This window comes from Grammomys surdaster, unplaced genomic scaffold (assembly GCF_004785775.1).
Source record: "Grammomys surdaster isolate TR1022 unplaced genomic scaffold, NIH_TR_1.0 219, whole genome shotgun sequence".
Classification (NCBI taxonomy): domain Eukaryota; kingdom Metazoa; phylum Chordata; class Mammalia; order Rodentia; family Muridae; genus Grammomys; species Grammomys surdaster.
In genome coordinates, this window is record NW_021604664.1 from 2,550,625 (window position 1) to 2,570,893 (window position 20,269).

Here is a 20,269-nt window from a genome sequence, read left to right on the forward strand (position 1 = left end):
CCTGCAGCTGTAGGGACCCATGATTCGCCAAAGAATGATATGCCAGATTCAAATAGTAAGCAAAATCAAAGACCATTTTATTCTGCAGAAGTCCAGCATGCTGGGGTCTCCCATTACCAAGACGGAGACACACCAGTGAGTTTGCAGGGCTGATTTAAAGCACAGTAGGGAAATTCCAGGGAGGGGGAGGTGATTTCTATTTTAACCATTGCCTCTATCTCTAGGGACATTCCAGAACTATTGCTGGGGTGTGATGGGCTGGAAACTGTTGCTGACCCAGTGTCCTTGTCTTAGGCCAGGTGAGGGGGCAGCTTCTGAGGCCTGGACTTATCCAGTTCTTGGAAACAAAGGTTTAGCCCTAGTCTCCTGAACTGCCAATTTGAAGCCTGTCATGGAGTCAGTCTAGCCTGTCTCACAGCAAAGTCAGCCTAAGGAAGAGAGGGTTTATTTTGGGTCACATAAGCAAGGTTCCTTGTGGTGGGGAGGGAGCAACAGCAGGGGCCTGAGGCAGCTGTCACTCAGGAGGCGGAGAGAGGGGGACGGTGGTGCCCATCCACCTCACTCACTGTTTTATTCCATCTGGGAGCCAGCCCATGGAATGCTGCCACCGAGATGTACGGTGAGTGTTCTGTCTCAATGAGCTCAATCTAGAAACTCCTTCACAGGCATTCTTGAGGGTTGTTTCCAAGAAGACTAGCGATCCTGTCCAGTTGTCATTATACTTGGGAATCAGAATAATGGCTGTCCTGAGGAACGGCAGGAAGTGGGTATCTGATCATCACGTGCAGAGACCTCTATCTGCTCCTAGAGGGCTGCATGAAGGAGATGAGCCCATGGCCAAGATTCAAGGTCCTTGAATCTCAGTTGTGTTTATTTCCCATCCTCTGAGGAGCGTATGTGTTACCAACAAGTCCAAAGTGGTTACTGCCTCCCGCTCACTTGGTCCAGTCAGCGTAATGTCATCAATACAGTGCACCAATGGGATAGTTTCTAGAAGAGACAAACGATCAAGATCGCTTCTAAGTTACAACATGGGGCTGGATAGTTAATTAATCCTTGAGATAAAACTATAAAGGTATACTGTTGGCCTTGCCAACTCAAAGTGAATTGCTTCTGGTGGCTCCTATGGACAGGCACTGAGCAAAGGGCATTTGCTAGATCAATAGCTGTGTACCATGTACCAGGCTATAGGGCACATGGGCTGTGCTATCAGACGGGCATAAGAACTGCTGAGGTGGGGTGTGATCAAACCCTGGGAATCTCAGAGATCTTAGACGGGAGGAGTCGAGTTGCCCCCTCCCTGCCCTCTCTGCCTGCTCTGGAACATGTGACAACGGCCCCAAACTGAGGGGCCCATGAGGAGTCAGCCACGGAATGCAGCACCTGGAACTCCTCTCCATGTTAACGAAGCATCTCAATAGTCTTAGCCTTCAGCCAATGACCTTCCCTTCCTGGATATTCCCATGCCCTTCCCCCAAATTATATAATCCCAGGTTCACTTGAATAAATTGTATGTGTTCACAACCACCGCCAGTAAAGAAATATGAACATCCCTCCCCAGCCCGGCTGAGCTTGCAGAGCCCCCGGGGGGCAGGCGCCTGCGGAGTACCGCTGCCTCTCCGCACCCCGAGGCTCCAGTGGGCCGGCCTCCCCTCGCTCTCTTGCCGCCAGAGGCGCCCGGCGCGGTGACCGAGGCGATGCCCGCGAGGCGCTTCTCGGGGTGCAAGATGACCAACGAAGAACCTCTTCCTAAAAAGGTCCGACTGAGTGAAACAGACTTCAAAGTTATGGCACGGGATGAGTTAATTCTAAGATGGAAACAATATGAAGCATATGTTCAAGCTTTGGAGGGAAAATACACAGATCTTAATTCAAACGATGTGACTGGCTTAAGGGAATCTGAAGAAAAACTAAAGCAGCAACAGCAGGAGTCTGCACGAAGGGAGAACATTCTTGTCATGCGGCTAGCAACCAAGAAGCAGGAGATGCAAGAGTGCACTACTCAAATCCAGTACCTCAAGCAAGTTCAGCAGCCGAGTGTGGCCCAACTGAGATCAACAATGGTAGACCCAGCAATCAACTTGTTTTTCCTAAAAATGAAAGGTGAACTGGACAGACTAAAGACAAACTGGAACAAGCCCAAAATGAACTGAGTGCCTGGAAGTTTACGCCTGATAGCCAAACAGGCAAAAAGTTAATGGCAAAGTGTCGAATGCTTATCCAGGAGAACCAAGAGCTTGGAAGGCAGCTGTCCCAGGGCCGTATTGCACAGCTTGAAGCAGAACTGGCTTTACAGAAGAAATATAGTGAGGAGCTTAAAGGCAGTCAGGATGAACTGAGTGATTTCATCATTCAACTTGATGAAGAAGTGGAGGGTATGCAGGGCACCATTCTAGTTCTTCAGCAACGGTTGAAGGAGACACGACAGCAGTTGGCATAGTACCAGCAGCAGCAGTCTCAAGCTTCGGCTCCAGGCACCAGCAGGACTACATCTTCTGAACCTGTAGATCAGGTAGAAGCCACAAGCAAAGACTGCAGTCGTCTGGCAAATGGACCAAGTAATGGCAGCTCCTCCCGCCAGAGGACGTCTGGATCTGGATTTCACAGGGAGGGGAGCACACCTGAGGATGACTTTCCTTCTTCTTCAGAGAATGGTAATAAGGCCTCCAACAGCTCAGAGGAGAGAACTGGCAGAGGAGGTAGTAGTTACATAAACCCACTCAGTGCGGGCTATGAAAGTGTAGACTCTCCACGGGCAGTGAAAACTCTCTCACACATCACTCAAATGACACAGGCTCCAGTCATGACCCTCAAGAGGAGAAAGCAGTGAGTGGGAAAGGTAATCGAACTGTGGGTTCCCGCCATGTTCAGAATGGCTTGGACTCAAATGTAAATGTACAGGGTTCGGTTTTGTAATATTTTTCCAGCAAATTTTTATACAGTGTCATTTAATTGGGGAGAGGATACTGTCAAAAATTAATGTATACTTTTGTCACAATTTACCTTTTTGTGGGTGTGTTTTTGTTTGGTTTGGTTCCTTTTCTTTTTTTTTTAATTGCTTCAATACCTCTGCCACTTTGAAAATTGTAACAGTTAATTACTTTGAACGTTGCTAAAAGGACATTTTGTGTAGGGTCAGGTTATTTTTATATGAGTTAATGTGAAGTTGTAAAGGGAATCTATAGCAATGATGTCTGTATAAATCTGTCTATCTGGAACCTGTGCTGTCAGGGCACTCTTCCTCACGCTGTTGTTACTCACGCACCATTCAGACTTGTTAGAGTAGATGTGGGTTTAGGACTGCCGAGTTTGCCCAGTACAGTAGTTTTTATCACTTAAAAGTTGGACTTGGAGTCCTATAGTAGTTTCAGCGTTAGATAAAGTTATTCCATCATACATCTGTGCATTCATCTTTAGGTGACCGAATGTTTAAGAAATCTGTGTGCATAGTTACTAAGTTTTTATGAACTGTTGTGTCCCGTTAATGCATATTGCCCTGTGACTCTAGTATATCTCACCTGTACTGACCAAACTTAAATAAAAATTTTTGTTATGAAAAAAAAGAAATATGAACAAGCTAAGGTCATCTCAGAGACCTGTTTCATTAAAGATTGCCATGGGGAAGGCCTTCACCTAAAAGAACCCCAACACTAAGCCTCTGGAAGAAAGCCTCCAGCAGGCACTTGACACTCGGCACTCCCTGCTGTCTCAGCTCCGCTCCCCCCTTCAAGTGGCATGCAGCAATGCTCTTGTGCCCTAAGGAGACACAGACCTCAGACCCCATTACTGACTTCCTCTCTCCGGGCACCCTGAGAGGTGGCCTTGGAACTATAGCATTCATCCCAGACCTGCCTTCCCCTCCAGTTTGGTGTGTAGCTGCATTCTCACACCACAAAAGGGAAATGTGGGCTGCAGATTCCCTGTCCCAGACTCTGTCCTGCTGGTGTATTGGTGGAGTCCAAACACTACCAGTAGGCAAAGAGAGGCAGATCCCAGGACCCACAACAAACTTGAGAACCACACCAGGAGATATGATAATTTGCTCAAGTAAGGACACCACATCTGGTACAGCAGCTGTAACCACAGTCACTACCTGAGTGAGTTTTCAATAGTCTGCTGTCATTCTCCATGACCCATCTGTCGTCTGCACTGCCCAGATGGGAGAGTTAAAGGGGGATGTAGTGGGAACCATCACTCCTGCATCTTTCAGGTCCTTGATGGTGGTACTAGTTTCTGCAGTTCTTCTAAGGATGCAATACTGGTTTTGATTCGATATTTTCCACAATTGAGACAACTAAAAGCTTCCATCTAGCCTTTCCAACCATAACAGCCTTCACTCCACAGGTCAGGGAACCAATGAGAGGATTCTGCCAACTTCTAAGTCTATCTATCCCAGTTATACATCCTGGGACTAGGGAAATAACCACAGGATGAATTCAGGGACCCACTAGACCTACTGTGAGTCAGACTTCAGCCAAAACTTCATTAATCACCTGGCCTCCATAAGCCCCTACCTTCTTTAACTGGAGGCCACAGTGTTTCTTGGGATCTCCCAGAATCAGTGTCAATTCACAACCAGTATCCAGTAGACTCTGGAAAGTCTGATAGTTCCCTCATCCCACATTATACAGTCGCCCTGGTCAAAGGACATAGTACCCTCTGGAGAAATGCTAACAGTAAAATTCCTAGGTAATTTACTAAGATCCTTCCCCAGGGGAACCTGGGTATCCACTCATTAAAGGGATTCTAAGTGTGCAAACTGGCTCATCTGAAAATGTATTCACAGGCCAAGACTCTAACGTTTGCCATGATCCAATGTGGCCTTTCTTTTACTTGTTTGAGAATTTTTTTCACTTATTCAGATCAAACAAAACTTCCACAGGCTTGTTATCTATCTCATGCCTGGAAACACCATGCCTGATTACAGTACCAAAGGTCCAGATGAGTGATGCCACCTCAGAGTTCACTTTGCCTGTCCTGACCATTACGGGTTGGCCATCACTCAAGGTCAGACATTGTTTAGTCTGGGCTACCCATTGTGGCATCTACAATCAGCTCGCCTTTCACAACTCACTGCTGCCTTGGGCCCAATTACACCTCAGCATTTAATTCATTCAACTGAGCAGCAGCATCTCCAGCCAGCCTATAGTCTGGCACAAGAAAAAGGACGACGAAGCTCTTCAAATGTGCCGGTGCTCCTCTGCACATTTTGCATCTTACAGGATTAGTGAAGGGCTTGTCTTCTGGGCCTTCCCACTGTGGAGGACATCGTTTTATACAGTGTACCCGCTCTAGCATTGCAGTTTCCCTGAGCCTTACAATCCCTTCGTCGACACTAAGCCAAGGGACATCAGGCATCTCCAATTCCTTTTCAGTAGGCCCTCTTTTGACAAACATTTCAGCCAACCATTCAAACAATCCTTTGACACTTTTTTTTTTAACTGTGTGAGCTTCCATATTAAACCTCCATATTAACCATTTACCCACATCAAATCTCCACTCAAAGGGCCCATGTCAATAAATTCTGTCTGATCCTGTTTATGTTTCTTCCACATTAACAAAGGCTGAAAGTTGTCTCTGGTGACTCCATTTTGGCACCTTAGATGAACTTTGTCTTGCTGAATAAAGAACCAGTAACTGTAAGGGAGCACAAGAAAAACAGGAAGAAAAACAACTCAAGGCCTTGGGCTCTTTCTAACAGTCAGCCTGACCTCCCTATTTTTGCTAATCTCACAGTCCGGCTCTTTGTAACTGTTTTCTTAGCTTGTAGCTGTAGGAAGGGAACCTTGAGGACTTTCCAGCCAGAATATGGTTTTTTTTGCTTAAATATGACCCTGAGGAAGGCTCACTTCTATATTTGAGTCCCAAGTCACCAGCTGGCTGTAATAAATACTTACACTGGTCTTATAGACAGTTTCCGAGTGGTCTTCTCTGGTGGGTAACCCACAACATTGCAGGGACCCAGGCCTTAGTACAACTGACTCCATGATTGGAGAACCATTCCAGCCATAAAACTCAGAACACAGACAGGACCACCTGCCCAAAAGGAAACAAAGACCTAATCCATCTTAGTCCACAGTCCTGGTGAAGTCTTTACATGTACTGGCTTCTGTAGTTCTGCTTCTGGCTCACTGTTCTTGTCAAGTTAAGTAGTCAACCCAGGACAAGGTTTTTATGCTAAAAAAACTCAATCCAAGAAAGGCTCAGTGCAACACTGGAATCCCAAACATGCAGTGTGGTTGCTGGTTGGCTAATAAAGACTTTCTATTGGATTAAACCCAGGCAGTATTCGCTAGTAAACACCCCACAACAATCACCCTTAAGTCCATTCCCACACATATTCCCTGGACTTCTGCTTGAATGAATTAACAAACTCATTAAGCTCGTTAGTGGTGTAGTGTACCTCCTCATGACTACACTCTACCTCTCCTCTAGCTTTGCCTTAAGTCTGGTTACAAGTCTAGAGGCAACTATTGGGGGGCCCTGAGGGACGTCAGTATGGTCGAGCCTGGTGTTTCCTTCAGAGAGTCACTGCTGGTTTTGCAGACAACAAAGGATGGATTGTCCCAGTCAAAGGTGAAAAGGGCAACATTTCAGAGGGTGGGGGTGTGAGTACACCTTCTTCTGAGGGTAGAGAGACTACTTCCTCAGGTGAGGTAAACCCTTGAGAATCTGAGGGTTCAAAGATCTCTGCTTCAATAGGGTCCTCCCACACATCCCCACCCAAAGTAACCACATCCCATGCTTTACCTACCAATCAATGCCCTAACTTTAACCACCAACACCATCCAAGGTTGGGGCTTGAATTTTCACTGTAATTCAGCGAACTTTATAATGAGTACTTCGGTTTGATTTTCTGTAACTTGAGCTCTGTGGTTGCTGGAGAGAAGATTCTCTTCCAGGGTACACTTGGAAACCTTCAGACTGTTGATGTGAATCTGGACCTGGTTAGTTTTACCAATGAGTTCACTGTTATCCTTCATATATTCTGAGATGCTGCAAGTTGGTCAATGTCGTCACACAGCTCATCCTTTCCCTTTGTCAGCTTATCGGGAGGTATTAGGAGCAACCAGCCAGCAGTAGCATTTTCCTTATTTTTCCACAAACTGTCAAAAATTTTATATGCAGTCACCAAATCCATTGGCCTCACAATTAGTGAGTCAGGAGAGTCAAGTGCCTTTGTCTCCTTAAGTTTGTAAATCGTTCACACCATGGGCTTTCAGTACTCCTCGAGCTTCCAGGAGAGGCTGCAGGAACTGGAGAGGCTTTGGCAACTATAGGTGACAGCAAATTGGAAAGCCTATCCAAGATACTTAAAAATCCATCCTTATACTCCTGTTGCTCTAGAACCGCTCCTAGTACCAAAATCCACATTAGTCTGGGTTCTCTAGGGGAACATATATATGAAATTAATTAGAATGTCTTACAGGCTATGGCCCAGCTAGTCCAAGTATCCAGTAGTCACTCAGTTCACAAGGCTGGAAGTCTCAGCTTGTCTCTAGTATGTGCTAGAATCCCAAAATGTGCAGGCTCCAATGCCAGTGAAAGAATAGATTTAATAATGAAAGCAAGAGCAAGGAGGCAAATGGAGAGTAAGCTGCCGTCTTCTGTGTCCTCTATACAGACTGCCAACAGAAGACAGGGCCTAGACTAAAGGTGGATCTTCTCACCTCAAAAGATCTGGATTAAAAGTGAGCCTTCCCATCATGTGATGGTGGTGCATGCCTTTAATCCCAGCATCTGGGAGGCAGAAGCAGGCAGATCTCTGAGTTCAAGGCCAGCCTGGTCTACAGAGCTAGTTCCAGTACAGCCAGGGCTACATGGAGAAAACCTGTCTCAAACAAACAAACAAACAACAAAAAGGTCTTCCCACTTCAAATGATTTATATAAGAAAAAACATCCCTCAGCTGGGTGAGGCAGATGAGTCTCTGAGTTCTGAGTACTGTACTCTGAGTTCTGAGTCTATAGAGTGAGTTCTAGAACAACCTGTGTTGAAAAATAATAACAACAAAAGAAACAAGCAAACAAAAGGAAAGATCCCTTGTAGGTGTTTTACTTAATTCCAGCTGTAGTCAAGTGAACAACCAAGAAAAGCTATCACAGGCAGCATCCTTGGACTAGTAAATCCCAACTCTCCCCAGAACCAGGAACAGCGAGATGTTGCCCCTTCTTGCTGATGCTGGCCCAGGCATTGTTCTGTGGCACAGGAAAGGCCTCCAGACAGCTGGAGATAAAGCCGTTAGAAGAGAGAAGGCAGGAGTTTCAGCAGGGCTGGAGGGCAGGCCCAATACGGGTCAGATGAGGAGGTGGCACATCATGGGTCTTACCTAGTGATCAATATGAAAGAGTAGAGGCAAGGATGTAGAACGCCTCAGTATTTCCAGATGACGGGAACCCTGGGGCGGAGCTGTCTCAGTCTGGAGCTGTGTACTCTTATCTGGGTATGCCCAGCATGGATGACTCCCCTACTGTTATGTCTGAGTGGCTATCTTAAGTAGTGATAGATGCCACAGCCCTGGTGAACTAGAGGCAAGATTTCAGACACCCCAGGCTAGGCCATCAGCTTGAGCCCTGAACTCAGCCTGTACATAGGCTGTAGGAGAACCTCCAAATGCAGCCAGTAGATGTGGGGTGCAGCATTTGCTGTATTCATAGAAAGAACTTACTGCTTTTCATCAGACACAAAGGCTGGTGGCCTATGTGATGAAGTCAAGAGAGTTTGGAACCCAGAACCCCTCTCCTTTCCTGCGTATTCACACTGGCCACCCAAGGGACCAAGGATGGCCAGCCAGATTTTTTAGCCAGTAAATATCCCAGCCTGAAATCCAAGACCATCAGTCTGTCCAGCATCTTGGGTGCCCCTAGTCACAGTCTAGGCAGCAGTGGGAACCAACCTGGGTGTAGACAGAGCTGTGGAGCAGGACCTGCAGAAAGCTCAGGGTCCCTTCTGACACCTGCAGCTCTGGGAGTTGCCACAAGGTGGCACTAGCCTCCAACAGTTTACTTTCACTAGGCCTGTTTTATCTTGTCTCATGCCCAGTCTCTCAGCCTCCCCTGTCCTTTGTGCAGTTACTCTAGTTGCTCCCCTACCTTCACAGCTGGACATCACACCAGAACGTAGGCATGTCATTATCACACATCTGTGGAAACCCACAGGAAGTGTAAGACTGACAGCAGCCATGGGTGACAATGACATTTGTAGGCTTAGATTTTAAAACTTAACTTTTAATAAAGGATTTCAAATGCTTCCACCCCCCCACCCCCGACTTCCAGCCCATTGTTGAAAGGTAGAGCTGTGGACCTGAATAGAAGCGGTTCTTTGAGGCAATTCCAATCTCTGTTTGTCAGGATACCAGCAGCCCAGCTCAGTAGTGTCAGGATAGCAAACAGGAATCAGCATTGGTGGCATGATCCAGCAGAAACAGCCGGGCCTCCACTGAAGCAGCACTTCGGATGCTTTTTGCATTCCAAGTCACATTTTGAGAGCATTATCCATGTGGTTCTATTATCTAGCCCTGCAGACAATGGCAGAGTGATTAGATAAAAAGTCAGTAGATACCAGGCTGTATTGGCACACGCCTTTAATCTCAGCACTTGGGAGGCAGAGACAGGTGGATCTCTGCGAGTCTGAGGCCAGCCTTGTCTATAAAGAGAGTTCCAGGACAGGCAAGGCTACACAGAGAAGCCCTGTCTCAAAACAACAACAAAGTCAGTAGATGTAGATGTGAAGAAACATATGGAATAGCCAACATGCAGATTCTCCACAAATGTAAACCCACCCAGCTGAGAGAGAACACACACCCTGGGGAGCTTGCAGTATCCCATTCAGTACTCCACAGATCTCTGTAGCCAGCTGAGAGTGAACATGTATCTCAGCATCCCTCCAGCCCACCACGGCACCTGCAGCATTATTGTCTATCATTGAGGGAAGGCAGGAGCTTGAAGTAGAAACCATGGAGGGATATTACATACTGGCTTATTCATAGCAGTGCCTGCTCAGCCAGCATTCCTATACAACCCGGGTCTGCCGGTCCAGGAGTGTCACTGCCCACAGCAGGCTGGGTCCTCCTATATCAATTAACAATTAAGAAAATGAACCATGGACATCTTACGGGCTAATCTGATGGAGGCCATCCCCTGAGACTCCCTCAATAATTCTAGTCTTCATTGAGTTTGCTAAAGCTAACTATGAAAGGATTTTGGTAAACATACAACCAACACACAGAACTCACTGTGCAGTAACAGAGAGTACCACAAGTAGGGATCAGAATACAATGGTAGATACAATAGCAGCAGAGCAGAAATGACCAGGAACAAACTTAACCAAGAAGGCAAAGTCTTAGGCACTGAAGCCATAGGATGTTGTGGGCAGAATACAAGGCCTAACCAAACAGAAGCCCCTCTGCCGCTGGGGACTTGATGCTGTTGACAGCTGCACATCAGACTGACCTGGAGCTTTATTGCAGACCTTGTCAGAATCCCACTGAAGGGTTTAGGGGATATAAAATCTCATTCCAACATTCCTATGGAACCTCAAGGGGCTCTGGTCATAAAATTATTTTAAAAATTAAAGAAAGAAAACCACCCTGACATCTAAGCATATTACAAGCTGGATTCTGTGGTTTACACCTTTAACTCCAGCACTCAGGAGGCAGAGGCAGGCACACCTCTGTGAGTTCCAGGCCAGCCTGGCATATAGAACCCTGTCTAAAAACAATAATAAAGCAAACAAAAAAATTTTAAGCAAAGAAAGCATATTACAAAGCTACAGTGATCAAACAGTGCTGGTGAGACATGCCTGGACCTTTGAGGCAGAGTTAGGAGCCTAAAGGTGCTGAGATCAGTTCATGGGTAACTCTACAAATATCAGGGGAACTCAAAACCCAAAGCATAGGAATGAAGGGAAGACATTTTGTCTACCACACTCCCAAAGTCAAAATGAATCAAGCCTAGACATAGATGCTAATGCTTTCAAATCCTTAGACGATGGAGGGAGAGCTGGTGGTGCTGAGCTTGGAAGAGGTTCCCCCACAGACAGCAGAAGTGTAGGCAACAGGAAGGACAAAAAAAGACACAACGGAAAGCTTGAGGCTTCAAAGGATCCTGATGATGGAGTTAAGAGGCAATCTGATGGAGGCCATCCCCTGAGACTCCCTCAGATAATTCTAGTCTTCATCAAGGTTGCTGAAGCTAATTCTGAGATGACTGCAGTAAACATACAATTGTGGTCACACAATGGCTCAGTGGGTTAAGGGGCTTTGGCCAAGCCTGATAACTTGAGTTCCAATCCAACTCCTCTGAGTTCTTCTGACCCCCACCTGTGTGGTATCACACACACACACACACACACACACACATACACACACACACACACGAGGGCAGGGAGGGAGAGATGGGGAGAAGAGAGGAATACCCATGGTGCTATTCAGAATAAGACAAGAGCCACCTGCAGGCCTGTTGATCTAGAAGACAGACAGTCCTGCTTCTGATCAAGTGCTGCAGGGTGGCATGAACTGAGGTCACATCAGGAAAAGCCCAGGCTGGAGTTTGGGTACCAGGGCTTCAAGAGATGACTGCAGGGCAACTGGAACAATCGCCTATATCAAGTATGAGCTAATGAGGATGTGGACTGAACCCCAGTTGACCTCCTGCCTCAGGTGTGGGTGGCCCTCAGGGGCAGATACCCCTCACTGGCCACCCACACTCCCTAACTGGTACACAATTAAGTCTGCCATCCTTAAAGTTCCTGACTGCTGAGTCTGTCTGTCTCCTGTTCTGTGGTTTCCACAAAACATGGGGATAGGTGAAGTGAAGCAAACCCAAAGGCCATGCACACTGGGGCTCTTGGGACAGGGTTGGCAATGTCACTTCTGCTCCAGCTACAAGGTGCTGGCTGGCTAGTTCTGAGCTAGACAGACTATGTGACTCTAACAGCTGTAAGACTTTGTTCTTGGAAGCTGGAGGTATAGAAACTCTTTTAGGTAGGTGCCATGGTGCTAGTCAAGGTTCGGGAAGGGGCCTTGAGGTGCAGCCATTGGCAGGAAGTAGCTGATGACATGACTGTGGAGCACTCGGGGCCCATGGCCTCTGTCAGGATAACGTCCTCCCTCCTCCCTCCCACACTGCAGTCACTGTGTCCCATGGCCTGACCCGAGTCCTGAATGAAGGCCAGGCCAGCTGAGGGCAACAATGTCACTGTCCACACTTAGAGTTGCTCTTCCTCAGCATGGAGAGCCAAACCAGGGCCACCTATCAGGAAAAGCCAGGAGGGGCAACAGGCAGGGATGTGGAGGGCCCGGCTCATGAAGGTCAAACCTTTAAATGAGGCACACTCACAGACTTTCTGATGGCTGGCCACATCATCTGACTGCCACATCTGTAAAAACCAGAAAAAATCCAGAGAGCTACCACCCTGGAAGGCACACTGCAGCCAGGAGTGTCATTCCCTGAGACTCTGTCTGCTCACCTCTGGAGGACATCCTTTAGCCAGGAATGTCATCTGAGAAGTGCTGAGTGCCACAAGTCCCTAGACCATTCTTTAAGCAACCCCAGGGTCACATCAGACTGGCCAAAAGCTGTGGGAGGACCTGCAGAGGATGGGGAACACTAGGCAAGGACACTGAGGATGACCCCAGGGGGTGGCCCAAAAACAGGGACAACTGGGCCTCAGGAACCAGGATGTGACAATTTCGTTTCTCCATCTGTGGTTTCAGATGCCTGCCTCTCAATACAACAGCCGAGAGAAGACGTGACATGGAAGCATAGCCCAGAATGCACACATGCACAGACATGCATACATTCATGTGTGACCATGAGACATGCACATGTCTGTACATGCCCTACAATGTGTGTGCGCGCACGTGCGTGCTCGCGTGTACACACACACACACACCTCTACAGCCTCACTCCTCTGCCAAAGGACACACTCAGAGTTTCTAAAATTCAGATGTCTGTTCCTGTGGGGATCTCCCAATTGTGTCAGGAACATAGGCAAACCTGTTCTCCCTCATCCCTCCTTTCTGAGCTCCAGATATGAACTTAGCATGTATGCACAAAGGGAACATGGGCCTCGTGAAAGCAGGGATGTATAGTTTCCCGGGACTGTGTGAAGTTGCTGGAGATGTTTGGAGTGGGATGAGGCGCACTGCCCTAAATCGCCTTCCCACAACCATCCTCGAAGCCTTCTGCAAAGGCCTCACAGAAGGGCTCCTGATACTCGAGTGCTGTCACATGGCTCAGTTCCCCCAACTGCCTTTATCCAAACTACTGTTGAGGCCATGGACAGAGACGTCCCCTCCCCAAGCCTCTGTCATAGTCTTTGGGTACTGACAAGTTTTCAAAATGGGCTAAAGCCACATACACAGGCACTGCTGCTCAAGACCATTGGGGGTTCCAAAGGAATCCAGCAGTCTGAAAGATTCCAGAGTGCCTCACCCGGGGTCTGAAAGGTGATCATGAACGGTGCCTTTAGATGATTCCCGGCTCCCCTGCAAAGTATAATGTCAGTGCAGCCCCCTGCCCACCCCGCTGAGGAGACCCCACAGAGAAGGCAGCACTGCCTTCATGCCACCAGACTGCATGCATGTCCCCAAGCTTTGGGAATATGATAGTTGCAGAGCATTGGGAGATAATAGCGGTAGGGATGAAATGTGGCCGTTAACACCCCAAGACCCAGCTTTCAGGCACCTGGGCCCTTTTTCCCAAGCAGCTATCCCTGCAGAGAGGTCATCATACAGAGGGAGGGGCTGATTCTCAGGGAGTGTGGCCAGGTCCACACTCTGGGGCCTGGAAGAGCCAAGAGAGAGGTTCTAGGGTTCCTCAGGGGGAAATGGATCATGGAGTAGTGTTGGAACAAACCACACAGGCTGGGGCCACAGGTGTCACAGTCCCACTCACAGAGCCTAACAGGAGCAGACACCATAGCCAAACGTCTAAGCTGGGCAGATGCTATGTGGGGTGGGGTCTGAAGCCCCCAACTTTCCTGCATTGAAGTACTACCAAGAGAAAGTTGACCTCAGTTCCAGGACCCTGGTGCCTCTGCTATCCTAAGCCCTGTGGTCTCCCATCACCTGATCAGGGTCTGTGACCTGTTACTGCTTCTGTTCACAAGCCAGGCTGGGCCTCAGGTTCATTCTTAGCAGTGGCACAGAAAGAAGAGACCAACTGCCTGCCTCCTGGCATTACTGTGGGAATTTCTTCCATCCCCATAGGACCTGAGCCATGACTGTGAACAAGGCAAATTAGGTTCTGAGTCTCCCTTTCAAGTGCCACAGCTAAGGCCACACCTGACCGCAGAGGCACCTAGGACTTAAAGAGGTCCAGGGGAGGAGAAGCTGCAGAGATGGCTGAACACGTTCAGCCTATCTGCTGGGAAGGGCAAGACCAAGACAGCTCCTAAATCTTCCATGACCTATCTGTAGGTTGACAAATTAATAAAGAGCAGCAGGCCAAGACTAAGGTCACATGCTTGTAAATTGTAGGACATGTCCCAGGACAGGGGAACAGTCACACAGCAGGGTAGGTATTGATGTTGTACCTCCAAAGACCTTCAGTACTTACTCTCCTGTAGCCTATGTGCACATGTGGCTAACAGCATGCATGCATACAGACACAACATTCATGGGCATGCAAATGTCATACAGACACAAATGCATACACACCTATATGGGTGCACAAACACATGCCTGCCTTAGCATCCACAGTATGCACACAAGCAACATGAAAGTCCACACATACAGACAGACACGGTAGTCTTCAGGAAGACATGTGAAGCCAGACAGTCGGAGTTGATAGATAAGTTCAAACATCAGACAACCAAAGTGAGGCTACAAGTCCTGTGCTCAAGGAATATGCTGTGGGTTTGGCACACTGGCAGCCAGGAATCTGAAGGCTACTCCCTCCTCTGAACAGGGTCTTCAGCCCTATAAACCACGAGAGCTGGTGGTGGCGAGGACCTGGGGGTGGTGGTGGCCAGCTCTGCTCAGCACCCACCTGGACCACAGTGTCCAACACTCAAGCCCTCTTGGTCCACCATGTGCCCTCTCAACTCCTGGGGTTACGTGATGATCTCAACGCTCACAATTCCCAAGTGCTTCCTCCCACGCTACCTGTTCCTGAGCTTCTGTCTACTGTGACTCATGGGAATTAATGGAACATTCCACTGGATGTGGGGGCAGCCTGGTGGGAGCCCTCATCTCACATTCAAGGTTCTTGGAAGAATTTGGCGGGGCTGCTCTGGCTCCCAGAACAGGGACTCATAGTGGGGAAGGAGTCTCAGGGACCTGGAGTGTGTTTAGATGTTGACAGCAAGACAAGCCTGCCCAGAAGAACAGGAGAAAGACAAATACCAGTCTTCAGTCTGCCCATGACAGCCCAGTGTGGAGGGGTGTGGGTCAGACCCAGAGGGTCCCCAAGAACCCATGTACAGCAAGTACAGTGTTGACTGGCAGTAACAGGGGACATCTTCCCCTCAGGACATGCTACACTGAGGGAGAGGACACTGGGGTCCCGAGAAAGGCCCCACCCAACTCAAACATCTGACCCCAGGCACTGGGAACAAGGAACAGAAGTGGGTTATTCAGGGATCCTACCAAACTGAGAACCTCTCCGCAAAGATCCAGGCAGCTGCCTGTGCTCTGAATGGAGTTGGGGCAATGTGCCCAATGAATTGGATTAATTACTCAAAAGCCAGGGAAATTTTGCTTCTGCCAGAAAAACCACTTTCCTCTTTAATATAACTCCACTCACAGCCCTGTCAGCCTCCCTCAAATTAGGCTGCAGCTGCAAACAAAAACCAAAATACAGCACCCCCCAGCAAACTAAACTATGGTGGGACTAAGCTATCAGGGGAAAAAGTCAGGGAAGATGCTGTCTGCTTCATCCTTCAGGGCCAGGCCAGGGCTGCCAAAATCCAAGCCCCACAGCTCTATGGGGCCAGCCTGGAGCTCCTGGGAGCAAGGCTCAGGGTCTCCGATGAAGCTTGTCTCTGCCTCATCAACTGGACTGCTCCTGGCAAGAGCTGGGGCTCCTCTGCCCTCCACTGACCCTGGAAGGAAAGGAAACATCAGTAAGGCAGGCATGTATCCTAGACACTAGCAGACTGGTCACAGCAAGGTAGGACCCCCCTGTGTTGCTACCACCATGTCCATTCTAGGTGCCCGTTGGCCCTCTGTGAGGAAATGTGAACCCATTTCTCTCCTCCCAGTGAGGTAGAGTGAAGCCAACTCTGGTGCCCCTACTTTCATGCCTTAGGAGATGCTTTCCATGCCAGAACCACAGCAGTGTTCACTCAACACGGGATTCTAAAGGTTGAGGAGATGCACAACACAGGACTTGTCCTGGTGCTAACTAGGAACATTACTGAAAACACTGGGGACTCACACAGCCATTTCTACACCTCATGTGTTCATGTCACTGCACATGGTCAGACTTCACCTCTGTCCCTGCCCATTATCCTGATCATCACCAGACAAGAAGAGATGATTTGAGGACCTTGGGTCAGAGAGCAAGCTGGGGCTGGGCACAGTCTCCTGGTCCTGTCTGGGTGGACATAGGCCCCAGAGCCAGGGCAGGTGTGGGGAAAGGCAGCCTGGGCTCACAGCCCTACTTACCCAACCACCAATCAGGATTGGTGGTCAGTAGAAACGATGCTCCGTCCAGCACTTCGGACCCTGCCCCTGCAGTGTACCTGGAGATGAGAAGAGCCTCTAGTGGCCACAAGTGCACCAGATACTAGAAACCCAACAGAAACCCAACCCAACCCTGCAAAGGCCCTTCAGATTCCAAGGAGCCTCACTCCAATAGGACTGAGGGTAGAAATCGCAGCCAAAAGGCACAGGCCATAGCCACAGGGCTCTGCCAAACAGAGATCTGTGCTGCCTTCTCCAGCCACAGCCTCATCTTCCCTTTGCCTCCCACACCCCAGCTGGTGTGTGGTCCCCAAACACAAAATTATTTCAGCATCAGCCTAAACAAAAGACAATTAGGAGACAAAAATGTTTTAGAAACATATCAGAAAGCCACATGGTGAGTCTGGCTTGGGCCAGCTGCCTGGGCCTCCTCTCAGTGTGGTGTAAAAGTCAGGAACAGAAGCTTCCAGAAGTGGAGAAAAGCACAGACTAGCGCTAGGCTGAAGGCAGGCCAGTGACACACATACTCAGAAGCACCCACCTGGCATCAGGCACAGATGCCAAGACCAAGTTGGCCTCCTCAGCCAGCATGCCTGGAGATTCAGTGTCCCCGGCCAGGGATCCCACCTGGTGTGACCCACCAGAAACAATGTCGCTCGCCTCAGGAGTGGCTGGCTGCCATGAGTGAGGGAGCCAGGGTGGGAGCCCAGGACCCATGCTGGAAGACTCTAACAGGGAGAAGATAGGTTAGCCCACATGGTTTCACCCAGGTACTGTCTTACAGTGTGTGCATGTGAAAGCCGGAAGTACGTGACCACGAGTGACCAAGCAGGGGGTGTCCAAACCAGGCGTCCAACTCGGGGTTTGGGCAGATACCTGGAAAAGGCAGTCCCTCGGCCTTGGGCCACTCACATGGACTCCGATCAGGAGTCCCTCTCAGCACTGCACCTATGACTGAGCTCCTTCCTCCCTCAGACCAGCTGCCTATCCTCACAATCCCAACGTATGTGGCTGCTTAGAACCCCTGCTAGCCTGCTGAGACTTGTAGACATGGCAGATATAAATGATGGTAGACCAAATACCCAAGAAAGGCAAACAGGCATGAGAAGCAGCCCACCTGGGGACTCACTGGTACCTCCTGACCAGGGCTTGGCACTACGGAACAAGACCCCACGCACTGGAGGTACAGCTGAAAAGCTACAGGCCTCACAGCTACCCCAATTTCAGCATAAGCAAAGGCAAGACAGCCAGCTGGTCTAGACTCTGGGCATGGGAGAGGCAGCCCTCTCAACCACAGCAACAGTCACTTCAGGGTCATAGGTTACCTGGCTGACTGAATGACAATGTGCTCTGGCGCTTACCAGGGCAGGAGGAAGTTCTCTCCAGCAGCTCTGACACTCTCTCAGTAGCTTGGCTCTGGTCTGTATCCAGAATCCCACAGCATGGGGGGTCCTGGACCCTGAAAAAGTATAAGACATGGAGTTAAGAGCCCCAGAGAACAGAAGACCCAAGTAAGCCCCCTTCTTCCCAGTGCTCCGAGTCTGCTGACAAGATCACCCTTTGTGATGTACTGTCACAGCAGGCTCTCAAGGGACCATCTAAAGACATCTGACCAGGAACAGTGACTCCACAGGTGTGATCCATACTATTTCACGGCTAATACTGCTCTTCAGACAGAGCCCAGGGCCCACAGATGGCCCCAGGGAGACTAACCGAGCCACAGCGGATGCTTTTGCTATCCCAGAGTCAGGCTTGCTGTCTGCAATCTGATTGGCCAGGGTAACCTGCAGAACATCACCCTGCCACATGTGCCACATCTCCCGGGGATGCTGAGGAACCTGAAGTTTAAATACACACAAATCCGCCAGAAACTCAGGGCTGCACAGGGCTGCACTCCTCAGACACACACACTCCCCTGCTCGTGGCTCAGGCTGTATCCACCCAGGCACCACAAGTGTACATGGGACTGAGAATGGGGCTCAAAGGTCTGTGCGTGAGTGTTCTTGGCCAGCACTGGACAGATGGAGACCCTGAAACTCCCACACAGGCACATACAGGCAACACTTTCCCCCTAAGAATACCAACTGGTATGGTTTGAATGTATCATGAGGGTGCAGAACGTGCGGCCTCCTTGGGCTGAAGGCTGAGATCTGAGAAGACAAGGGGCATAACGCCCCTAAGTGAGGATGTCCCATGGTAGACACGCTGCAGAGGCCTGACAAGGCCGGCCTGCTTACAACTCACAGAGAGCTGCTCCCAACTAGGATCCATGCCGTGGGCAAGCTGGAGGAAGTACACAGACATCTCCAGGATGGAAGCCATGTCCTCCCGCCGGCCATCAAACTGAGGCAGTAGAGCCCGCAAGCGCTCACAGCTCAAGGAGATCCGCCTCCTGCTTCCAGACAAGCAAAGAAAGAAAGAAAGAAAGAAAGAAAGAAAGAAAGAAAGAAAGAAAGAAAGAAAATCCTATCCTCACCAGATAGCAAAAGGACCCCTGGAGCCCACCACTGAGCAGCCTCCAAGGCCTCCAGGGTAGCAGGTTCAGCCTTGCAGCAGCCTGTCCCATTGGAACCCAGGAGACACACCATAATTCTGAGTTGATGGCACAGCCCTGCAGCAGCTCTCCTGGTATGTGAAAGGGTGAATCCAAGTCAAACTGTAGTAACACCCGGCCTTCTCCACAAAGCTGAGCTTACTTGGGGATCTAGTTTTAATCCTGGTTGGTCCACATGGGTATAAGCTAATTAAACCACAGACTTAAACTCCTCCACCCCACTGGCATACTGCCCACCCTGAGACTGCCCGCACCTGCGTTCTCTCTCGCTGACCACGTTTCTCCGAAGACAGGGGCCCCAATTTGCAGCAGCTACAGGAGCTGTGCAGAGGTCTGAGCTTTGTGAGGGAGTCTGCAAGCTGTCTTGAGTCTCAGGCTGAGGAGTCTTGCTACAGAGAAAAGAGCCAAGATCACCTGTGAACCCCACAAGACACCAGTAGCCTACATGGAGAACTAGGACATTTAGGGTAGATGACTGGAGGAAGTGAAGACTCGCCTGGGTCACCCAGGAATACCACCTGGCCAGCTCATCACCCCTCCCCCACCCTCTCCACGCCAAGACGGGGATCTCTGCACGGCTGTGCCAGCTAAGGCGAAGATGTAAGTAACCCCTGGGCAAAGGCCTTGGAACCTGACCCTCTCAGAGTCCGTCAACCCAAACTTTACCTGCATCCTGTAATGCTGGAGACTCCGTAATCCTCAGGGTCCCGCTCGTGGCCACCGGACGCCATTGGCAAGAAGTTGGAGGGAAGCAACAAGCCGGAAGCCACAGACAGCCCCTAGGTCTCTCGCCCACACTCTGCCTACCCTCAGGAGCTCTGCATCCAACCAGCACCTGGCTGCCCACTCTTATGCAAGTGCTCGCCACCCACCCCCACGCCTGCCCACCTCGTGCTGGGCTTGCCCCGCCCCTCCTCGTGTTCGACTCGCTGCTTCACGTGCAGGCCTTCAGACCACGTGACCTGATCACATCCCACGTGATAGCTTGCGGCTCTTATTCTGGCCCTTTTGCCAGAAGGTAGCAACATGGTTCCACTCAACAGGTCTCTAGCGGATTTCTAGCGGGGGTGCCCAGGCCTCTGCTTG

At 49.6% G+C, this 20,269-nt stretch overlaps 1 protein-coding gene and 1 pseudogene across 1 annotated transcript; one reads left to right on the forward strand and one right to left on the reverse strand.

Moving 5' to 3' along the window:
* The first annotated feature begins 1,715 nt into the window (after nt 1-1,715).
* Nucleotides 1,716-2,960, forward strand: LOC114625604 (annotated as a pseudogene).
* A 12,743-nt stretch (nt 2,961-15,703) lies between these two features.
* On the reverse strand, nt 15,704-19,960 carry Sohlh1 (spermatogenesis and oogenesis specific basic helix-loop-helix 1). The gene is made up of 8 exons (XM_028772775.1): nt 19,850-19,960; nt 19,438-19,572; nt 18,874-19,021; nt 18,343-18,467; nt 17,955-18,088; nt 17,171-17,357; nt 16,612-16,688; nt 15,704-16,046 (listed from the first exon to the last, which is right to left on the reverse strand). The coding sequence occupies exons 1-8, from the start codon at nt 19,912-19,914 to the stop codon at nt 15,844-15,846; spliced, it is 1,074 nt and encodes a 357-aa protein (XP_028628608.1). The 5' UTR covers nt 19,915-19,960; the 3' UTR covers nt 15,704-15,843.
* Between the last annotated feature and the right edge of the window lie 309 nt (nt 19,961-20,269).

Coding starts and splice junctions, on each gene's coding strand:
- Sohlh1 (XM_028772775.1), bottom strand. CDS start 19,914: ATGGCGTCCGGTGGCCACGAGCGGGACCCTGAGGATTACGGAGTCTCC. Junction 18,468..18,873: donor CTAGTTGGGAGCAGCTCTCT/GTGAGTTGTAAG, acceptor TTTAAACTTCAG/GTTCCTCAGCATCCCCGGGA. Junction 17,358..17,954: donor ATTGTCATTCAGTCAGCCAG/GTAACCTATGAC, acceptor TCTCCCTGTTAG/AGTCTTCCAGCATGGGTCCT.